Source organism: Oncorhynchus mykiss, chromosome 3 (genome assembly GCF_057628025.1).
Source record: "Oncorhynchus mykiss isolate SJ-2025 chromosome 3, ASM5762802v1, whole genome shotgun sequence".
In the NCBI taxonomy this organism is placed as follows: domain Eukaryota; kingdom Metazoa; phylum Chordata; class Actinopteri; order Salmoniformes; family Salmonidae; genus Oncorhynchus; species Oncorhynchus mykiss.
Window position 1 is genome coordinate 61,201,994 of NC_143024.1, and position 10,419 is coordinate 61,212,412.

The 10,419-nt window shown below is 39.8% G+C and overlaps 1 protein-coding gene across 1 annotated transcript; it reads right to left on the minus strand.

Annotated features, from left to right (window-relative positions):
• Nucleotides 1-5,437: 5,437 nt before the first annotated feature.
• dlx2a (distal-less homeobox 2a) lies at nucleotides 5,438-7,547 on the minus strand. Its single transcript, XM_021597161.3, has 3 exons — nucleotides 7,024-7,547; nucleotides 6,728-6,912; nucleotides 5,438-6,496 (listed from the first exon to the last, which is right to left on the minus strand). Exons 1-3 carry the CDS (start codon nucleotides 7,337-7,339, stop codon nucleotides 6,170-6,172), a joined length of 828 nt encoding a protein of 275 aa, XP_021452836.3. The 5' UTR covers nucleotides 7,340-7,547; the 3' UTR covers nucleotides 5,438-6,169.
• Nucleotides 7,548-10,419: the final 2,872 nt, after the last annotated feature.

Genomic DNA, 10,419 nt, shown 5'->3' on the forward strand with positions numbered 1-10,419 from the left:
TAACGGTGTCAGTAATATTGTGTTTATAGGCATGGTGCTGGCCTAGCCAGTGGGGTGGTGGTAACGATTAGAAAGTAAAGTGAAACCCTAAAACAAGTCCATGTAGGCTTGCGATGTGACAGCTATTTCTTCAGGACGTTATATTTAAAACGAAATCGGTGGTAAGATACAATGTAATAAAATAAAGCCTCTATGGTTACTCATTTCATTTCCATTCGTCTACAATGTGCAGCATTGGCCGTGTAGCCTACACGGGATTAGGAATAGGCTTTTAGCCAGGAATATTGTTCATAGCCGAAGCCCAAGGGGCCTAATGGATATATATAGATAGGCCTATCCGTTTTTCATAATCTCTTTATGTGTGCTGGATATCGCCATGCTGGAGACATGTCAATTCAGACTGGACACGATTAATCATGTGTCGGTTTCTATAACATTGTAATTCCTTCAACAATATAGTGCTTGTTTCTTTTCAGTTTAATTTAGTCGCTATAAGCTCCTTTCTCGCTTCTGTGGTTCCAACAAACCCCGTTTTCATCGATGAATAGAGGAGAGAGCAATGGTGTGTGTTAAGTGAATAATTGGGCGAGAGGCAGGTGCTGCAAACAGACTGGTTGGTCGAGGAGGTGGGGGTGGGGTTTAAATGTAGATAAGTAAAAGTGAAAAGTTCAAAGGGCCTCTTGTTTGGGGTTGATGGTTTAACTGCGCTTTTACAGAAAATTCTGAAGCACCCGATGAGCTGAGGAAAGGACCAATTGAGTGAAAACGTTACAGTTCTACGGTAGACAATAGACTGCAAAAATCATCCCGTGCATGCACCCTGCAGTTTGCACCCAGTTGTCCATTTCATAAACGTTAGGCCTACACATCCTGTTAAAATATTTAGAGATATAAATGTGGCTATTATGTGGTGCCTGGAAAAACATATACTACAGACAAAACTGCGTGTTATGTCCCTCAAGTTGTTTATGACAAAACAAAACGTTTCTGCTTATTTACCATAATACAAAAAGCCAATAGATGTCTGTGCTAGACGATGTGTGTATGCACAAACGTGCGTGTGTAGTTTCCCATGAATATTAAACTGTTAGTGTTTAGTAATTAAGCTAACACATTTGACATCATTTGTGTGACCTGCAGGGATGTTCTCTTGTTAACCGGCTTGGCCTGCGCAGAAAAGGCTCCAGCCATCCCCTGAGAAAACCACAGAAATCATGGTGCAAACTGGTGAAAACACGACCACAAATTGCCCTTACAGTTCACACATGCACAGATCATCCATGTGCACGCCTTTATTTATTGTTTGATTTAGTCTAACAACCCGATCACATTGCTGTTATTGTAACGTTGCCATTTACTGTATGATTTTACTATTATTATTGTTCAGGAAAGGGAGCAGAAATAAGTGTGTCTTTGTTTCATTTGTCAACAGTTAAATCAACTATTGGGCCTAATACGCATAACATTTTTTTTTTTTTTTTGTCAATCAACAATATTATCGGCTAGTGTGTCTTTTTTTTTTTTTACTCTGTTTAAAAATGTATCGTTGCGTTTTCCATTCACCTGGTATTAGTCGGCCTATTTTTTTACGAGGAGTAGCTATATAGCCGTGAAATAATAAACCTTAAGAAGTGTAAGGTGTCTGCACTTATCTCCTCTCCCTCTCCCTCCAAAAGACTAGGCGCAGCTGCACATCCAAGAGGGTCAGTGCTATTTCACTGTATTCTCCTCTTGATTACGAGCCGAGCCCATCAAACCCAACATAATTACAGTAATTTCGCCCTTATTTATTCTAATGCAGTTTCCCATCTCTGGGGTAATTATGAGCAATTTTTTTTCGCATAGGGAATCTTTCAGCGTTAACAAAAGAGTGCACTGAAAGAAATTTGCTGCGCAATGAAAAAAGTTAAATAGGTGAGCTGCCATCTCGCTGCTGTTCCCTGACATGTATGGCTGGTAAATTGCTTGCAGGTGTATAGTGCGGGTTTGTCTATGCGAAGAAGGTTCAAAATTAGCAAAGCACAATGTAAGAGTAATGAAGGCTGCGGGTAAATTACAGAACGAGAGGAGGCTTAACCTATTCTATGCCCCGTCCATTTCCAATCCATAGACTATTGAGCACCCATTTCCTGATGTAGAATCAGTCTTAACATAACATGGTAAGTGTTGTCTTGTCTCTGGAATAATAATCGAGAATTCTTGGTTTTTCAACACATTTGTAATAATCAGAAACCCCACTACAGGCTTGAGACGTTTATGATAAAACGTGTTACATTATGGCCACATAAGTACCTTGTTTAAAATTTCTCAAATGTCTATGTTTTCCAGTTGCCTAGAATGGGCAAATTACAGTTTGACATGCGTGCATAATTTTGGCATTTCCAGAAATTAAATACATAAGAAATATGCTGTCCAATTCAATTGAAAATAGATTTGTAATATTTTAATGAATAGGCATAATTCATGAACTAACCTACTACCGGTATATCCGTTTGATTGTTATAGCCTAAAAATTGTGATATCTTTATTAAACCATCAATTAATGAAATATTGGTGCATAATAAATAGCCCGTCGACCCCCCAAAACTTTTACAATTTTAAAAATAAACTGTAAAAATATATGAAATAACGCTCCATACATACTTACCTAAATCTCTAAAAAGGAACCACGCGGACTCTTTCTTTGTCAGGATTCAAAGATTCCCTGATTTAGAGAGAGGCAGATAAATTAGACTAGCATCCTGAAGCATGGCCATAGGTTGAGCGCTTGAATCCCATAAACCGTTGACCATGCAGTGTTACGTGCTATAACAGCACAGCTATAACAGCACGGAATATGACTGAACATTTCTGCTTTATTTCCCCTTTTTATAGCGGATGGAAATTGTAGATTATTAGCATAAATGTTTACTCCTCATTACGCTGATGACATTGTGCACTCGAGATCTTGGTAATCTTTGGGAAAATGATGAGTAATTTTTTAAAATTTAAAGCAGCAGTTACCATGCAATTCAGGCTAATCTGCGTAGGCTCCACACAGATATAATTATCGTCGAGTCAAGATGGTATGCTAAAAACTATGCATTGATATTTTCATTTATTTTATGCATACAACTTTGACAATGTTGATGCTTAAAATAGCTGGAAATGATCTTGCGCAAAAATTACAGACCATATTAGGACATCTAAAATTGCGAAGGATTAAATACTAATTGCAGGCTTTCAGATCGGAAAGCCAAGAATTCTCAAACTAGAGCAAATGTGGAAGAAATAACAGATCAGGGTATTAACTAGGATAGGAATATGTCATTTTCAAATTGTCTACATGATTCCGGAAGTATAAAGCCACATCATTGCTAATCCGTATGAGAGAGACATGGGTGCAGGGCCAATGAGCGAAAGACATATCATGCACTCTTTAAAGAAAATGTTCTGGAAAGAACCAAAACGGGTTCTATGCTTGCTTCATATATGGCACGCCTTTATGTTCTATATAGAACCGAAATTGGTTCCATGATAACCCTATATGGAAACAATGTTGGTTCAGTGAAGAAGAACCCTTGGGGTTCCAATCAAAGAACACTACAAAATAGTTATATATAGAACCTTTAGGGGTGCCATATATGAGGCAAGCAACGTAACCCTTTTTGGTTCTATACAGAACCTTTATTTCTAAGAGTGTGGTAGTGATTTTAATTAACCACTGTCTGTTCGATACTTTTTTATTTGACAGACATACACTAGGTCTATATTCAACAAAGATACAATGTTATTAAATCAGTCATATTTAATTTATTTGATCCCGTGCGTAATGGCTACAAATATGTCTCCATAAATTAACGTTATTATTGTTGTGTAGACACAGGAAAGACTCGAAATGCTGCAATTCAGCTGAGGGCATATGGACACAAGACCTATCCGAAGCAGGTGAATTAGTGCATGTTTTTTAATGAAATTCTTGTTCCATCAAAATGTCGCCATGGGAAAAGCGTCAAAGCGAATGAGTACTTTTAAGCATATTACGCATGCACTGGCTCAACGCAAGCCTAATATGTGAATCTTACTAAATGTAAAGCACCACTTATTAAGCATATATATAAGCATATATATATCTATCCAAGCAATCATATATTCACCGTAGTCCACAACCAAATGTGTGTTATATTGCTTTTTTGCTCCACCGGCTCACTCAACATGTGGTAGGCCTGCTATCCCGAGGGACTCCTCATATCAAGATAAAGCAACGACAGCCCCAGGGAGAATGTTCCATCTTGTAATGTGACAATCACTGACAAGGTACATCCTTATTATGCAAAACGATTCCACTTTATGTGGCTTATGATCACTCAACCATAAAAAGCAACGGGTTGACATGATTATCAAACCTAGCAAACGCTCGTCTATTGGGCTGTCTTGTATATCACTTAAGAGAACACGGCGAATATATGCTACTGTTTTAGGGAATAAAATAGAAATAAACATGATAAAATATTTATTTAGCATCTAAGAAAATCCTGATTTTATCCTTACATTTCAAAACAGAGGCTAGACCTAAGCTACTATCTGGAATGCATTTACAAACTTGGCTAGCAGATAAAGTAGATACCATTTTGCAAACAATAAGATCTCATAAGCATATGGCTAATTATATATACAAAAAAATTGTATTGACTATTTATAATGTTGCCTTGTCTACGATGGACAAATCGACTGTAGGTCGAGTCGCTCATGAGAACCGATGAGAAGAAGGGCTTTGTGTTGTGTGAGTGAACAAGATGTGAGAAATGTTTCCATGTTGCTCAGCTTCAGGCGGTCTTGGGTCTAGTTTTTTGGTTGGGCTGAGTTCATAAAATGTCTGGAGAGCGGCACTCTGACTCCAAAGAGTCTGAGGGGTTGAGCTCAGTCATACGCCCTCATCTTCCCTTTCGCATGCCAAGGCGTGTTGCGTGCCTTAGAATACTCCAGCGCTCTCGGCGCCCTGGGCACTGTGTCTCGGCTCTGTTAATCATCTTGTCTGTATCAGGTTCCCCGAACCATATACCCAGCTAGATTTAACGTGTCTATAAAACATGAGTTAAGAAGAGGAAACAATTTGCAACCAATAATGAATACAAATGCATTCCCAAATAATGGTATGTTAAGGTGCATCTTCCAAAAGCTTGTCGAGCCCATTGCCTACCTGTGGCGTTAATCACATTTTGTGAGCTACGTTGAAAGATTTACAAGGGTTAGAAACATGTTTTTTGACGGACCCAGAACTCTTCTGGCGCCGTAGTACTGAATGGAAGTGGAGTATAGGTTTCTTCTCTCTATAGGCTAAATAAGAGCGCGCAATATAGTTTATTGACAGGCTATTAAGAATCGGGCTAAGCTTTAATCAAAAACTAAATCCACTTCTTACTCCGTATGCCAATTTCTTAAAATGGAGAAAAACCCATTGTGAACAGAAAACATAATTTTATTTAAATAACGTCTGATCATATAAAGAAAAACACTGCTAACCATAAAATAAATTAAAGACAATACACCATAGAAATGTTATACAAGTTAATTGGAATAGGGGACAATCAGTAGTTTATGAAGGATAAAACAACCGTAAAGAATAGGTACAGTATTGGTCCCCAATATTAAAATAAAATAAAAAATGATGCCAGGATGGCATGTCAAAATAATGTTGTGAAATATTTCTCAAAGCCGAATTCTGACCTACAAAAGGAAACCAACCGTAAAGAATAGGCCATATAGAAATCTGTGTACATGTAGGCTAATACATGGATCTCGTACAACAAAATTAGGAAATTTTCAAAATGCACGACGCAGTTGAAAATTGTGCTACATATGTGTCAGTTGTTCACGTCCTGCAATCAACTTTGGACTCGCGCTGATTCAAAAGTAACACACGTTCGTAAAAGCATCTTACTACGTGGTTGTTTTGGCTATTAGTGGTTCATAAATCTCATCCATTAAAATAAACACAATAAATAAATACAAAAATAACTGTAAAAATATGTAGTCTGCCATTTTGCCGGTGCGAGCACGGTGTCATTCTGAATTACCCTAGCAGCTATAGGCCAAACTTGCGCGTAAAGTTCGCTTGGTGAGGTCTGTAAAAATGTATAATGACATTTTGTCTGTTTCACCAGTATTCTCCGAGTAAGAGTCAGTTGTATTAAAATATTGTCCCAGCGCTCAAGGCGGAGTTGTGGTGGTGCTGGACAAGCGGGCCAGCCTGAAGATGTGTTGCAGAGTTCGTTGATGAGTACCAAGAATAGTTTGCCAAGAAAGAAGGCTCAGTCGTATTTGGAGGGCTGCTGCTCTGAGATAAACTAGAGTTTACATTGTTCATTCTTTGATTCTGTGGAAAGTCCCAGGCAGTGGCGGGTGGAGAGTTACAGGGGGGAGACTCGCTGGAGGTCACATGTTGCTCATGGGGGATTTCTCCATTTTTCCACAACTTCTTGAACTTGGAGCGTCGGTTCTGGAACCAAATTTTCACCTGAAAAGGAACACATTGTTATTATTGTTCTGAAGTTTATTTTAAAACGTATTCTAACGAAGATTAATAGTGAGAGACTAACTATGTATACACAACAAATGCTGGATAAAGTTAAATAGCAGTCTACAGCGAAATGTCAAGCCTATAAGTAGCCAGCCTGAGCCTGATTATATTATTCACAGATTGATGCGGGATTTGACAGCTACTGGACGCATTAAGAGTTGCACTAACCTGGGTTTGTGTAAGGCCCATTGAGGCTGCCAGCTCGGCTCGCTCAGGTAAAGCCAAGTACTGTGTCTTTTGGAATCTCCGTTGAAGGGCGGCCAGTTGGAAGCTTGAATAAATAGTTCGAGGTTTCCTGACCTTCTTTGGTTTCCCGTTAACCATTCGGATTTCAGGTTCACTTTCTTCTTTCTCTGATAAATACATGTAAGAACAATAACTAAAACACATCACGGCTGGTCTTAGTATAACTTACATATAATAGAATACGAATGCGAATAGGAAAGCATTGACATGTTATTTACCTGCATCCGTTGGAGTCGGTGAAGAACTGGAACCGTAGGAGCCGTAGGTGCCATAAGAGTTGAAACCAAGGTCGTATGATTTAGTATTGTACTGAACGCTGCTCATACCACTGTTGTGGTACTGGTAAGTTCCGAGTTGGCCATATGGAGACCCTGCGCAGTATCCAGGCTGTTGGCTATTGTAAAAGCTGCTGTCCGTTGCAGTCGATACTGGTAGAGTTGGGGACTCCTGCGATTTATGCAAGCTGTGGTAACTGTTCGAGGTAATCTGGTTCGAATGCATATCTGTACTGAGACTGTCAAAAACTCCAGTCATCTTGTAGGTAAAGTTGCACAGCTAAATGTGCCTGAAGCAATGCAATTGAAAAAGTCAATTTGCAATGAATGCTTATATCTCGTGGATTAAATTCGTTTTGAGTTTAAAATGGCATCCCCATGAACTTCACCAAAAAACGACGAAGGTGTGTCCCTATCACAGTGGTCTGTGATTGTCTGTTACCTAGGATGCTAGCGGGCGGGCATTTATCCAGTATCACGTGGGAGGCAGAGCTGGTATATTTGAGGCAGCCAATGAGTACAGGATGCATGTCTGACAACTCCACAGATTTTCAGAGTCCACTATTGAGTTATCCCGCTTGATTGCCTTGCACCGATTGAAAAGTAAAAAAATATTTAACAATACACTTGTAAAGCCTAGGCTATTAAAAGGCAGAGTTATATAAAATATTCAAAAAATATAATATTTAGCTTTTATGTATCTGTTAGAGAGAAATGTGCTGTTTGAAAAACATTCTGCCTCCACCTTACCTCTAAAATCAAATTCCGAACTTCAGATACCCGTGCGTAAATGTAACTTTTGCACAAATGTTCCACTAACATGACTTTATGCGCGCATCTACGTTAGAATTCGACCCTAAGTGAATTCCATTTGTATTTACATGGATCAAGATTGTATTTGTTTTAAGAGATGTCAAAGACAACTATAGTTTTACTTGACACAGGATCATATTTCAACGATAGCCATAGGGAATCATGGCATCTGTGCGCCACCTGTCTGTGCCAAATAGAAACAAGCAAAAAAAGCCCATCGCACGCCCGCACGCCCGCGCGCGCGCGCACACATACACACACACTGCCTTGTAAACATTTTAGGCTACTCACCAGATTAAGGTGTAGACCTAAACAGCACAGCAATGGAAATATGATGATGGGAGATAGCGAGAATGTTCCCTTCACCTTTTGCTTTTGGCGTGGAGTTTATGATCGACAGGGAGCCTGACATTTAGGACCCCTGGGCTCTAATCATCGATATACTTACTATCTGTAGCCCTCTGAAGACGGCCATGGTAGGCTGGCGTCCTCATGTGGTGGCAGAATATAAATTGTGAAGTTTTTCTCGTTGAAAGGGGGATGCCTGAGAGATTATGTGGGCTACTGCAGGCCTACTGAACTACCAGCCGAGCGCCCTCAAAAAACAGCATGCACTTCGATCCCAGAGGACAGGGATATGAGTGCCCTACACGGAGAAAAACTATAGGGGAGACAGGTAAGGACGTTGGGGGTAAAACATTAGAAGCAGCTGACCTGTGGTGCAACCTGGCTTCAGAGAATTTCGTATTATTCTGTACGTAAATCCGAGACACTCCGTTTAGGATGATACGTTACATTTTGTTTGGTATGTATTAATTTGTGGATGTCCATCACAACAGCAACATCATACAACAGCATACAAGACATTTTTGGTTGTTCTGTGCTCACTTGAACAGGAAGGTGGCGTAGTGATCCTTCTTGTGGGGAAATGTTGTCATGAAACTTTGTCATCAAAGTCTGTCATTCTCTGGATTAATAGTGCTTTCAAGACAACTGGGAACTCTGAAAAAAACAATGTTGAATCATGATGTCAATGATCTTCAGGTCGGAGCTCTAGAAAGAGGCCAGAGTTCCTGACTTGGAATTCCGAGTTGGATGACTGTTCAAAACGTATTTTCCCAGCCGGAGCTCATTTTTTCCAATTTCCCAGTTGTCTTGAACTCACTGAAGTCTGAGATTTCCCAGTTCCGAGTTTCCAGTTATGCTGGTTTAATATCATGGCCAATGTATTCAACTTTTTCCTGGCCCATGGTGTAGTCTGTCAATGTATTCAACCTTTTCTGGCCCATGGTGTTGTATGTGAATGTTTATCCTTTTAAGCTTGGAAAAAAGACCCTTAAACTCAGACTCGGATCACACACCCACTCCACTGAAAAGCAGGCTAGTATTTGCTTTGAGGGCTCCTGAGTGGTGCAGCGGTCTAAGGAACTGCATTTCAGTGCTAGAGGTGTCACTACAGACACTCTGGTTCAAATCCAGGCTGTATACCAGCCGTGATTGCGAGTCCCATAGGGTGGCGCACAATTGGCCCAGCGTTGTCCGGTTTTTGCTGGTGTAGGCTGTCATTATAAATAATAATTTGTTCTTAACTGACTTGTCTAGTAAAATAAAAACGTTTGCAGTTAGCCACTGATTCCTTCCAAACCACTCATTGTTGAATTTGTGATTTCCAATATGTTGTGTAAGGTTCATGGCCGATGAGTACCGATATGATTTATATTCATATGACAAGGATGAAAAGGATTTGCCAGTAGATTGTCAACTTGATTCATGATGATGACTGCTTGTCTAGCTTACTAGCTAAGATTTTGAAAGTATGATGTTGACCTGATCAGTCCAATCAAAGCTACGGCAGATATAACGTGATTTTACATTTGAAGTGCCCATCCAAGAAGGCGCAAGGTCATTGGCCACAGATATAATTACGTCAAATCTATGGCAGCACCCAGGGGGCTTGAATTTAAGAGCTCTCCCAGTAGATTTTGAGTGACAGAACACTGAGCAAATCACTGTGCAACTAGAGAACATTAGCAACCCCTACGCTCCGTATTTTCCGCTGGCTGCCCCACCACCACAGAAAGCACTGAGCTAGGCTGAAACACATGCATTTTGGAGCTGCCTTACTCAAGAAGCAAGAAAAAGACAACATGTTATTTGACATTGTTTGCAAACTGAAATGTGACACGTATTAGGGTTAGAGGTTAGGGTTAAGGTTAAGTTTAGGAGCTAGGTTAAAGGGGTTAAGTTAGGGTTAAGGTTAGGGAAAGGGTTAGCTAAAAGGGTTATGGTTAGGGTTATTAGTTGATAAGTGGTTGCAAAGTAGTAAGTATTTGAAAAGTTGCTAATTTGCAAAAATGATCGTTGATGTTATTTGAACTTGTAACCTTTGGGTTGCTGGACTTTGTGTTACACACCCACCCTTCCACCCAGACTAACCATCCTACTTTCTTTTTTTGTTTAAAAAAACATATCAAACACAGCATACTGTATCATGCTAATTTGAGTGCCTCGAATTTACTGACAAAG

Bases quoted from the DNA above. Each gene is read 5' to 3' on its own strand.
- dlx2a (XM_021597161.3), bottom strand. From the start codon at position 7,339: ATGACTGGAGTTTTTGACAGTCTCAGTACAGATATGCATTCGAACCAG. The intron at 6,913-7,023 runs GTAAATAACATG...TGTATTTATCAG, and splicing joins ACCGACTCCAACGGATGCAG to AGAAAGAAGAAAGTGAACCT. The intron at 6,497-6,727 runs GTTAGTGCAACT...GTTCCTTTTCAG, and splicing joins TGGGCCTTACACAAACCCAG to GTGAAAATTTGGTTCCAGAA.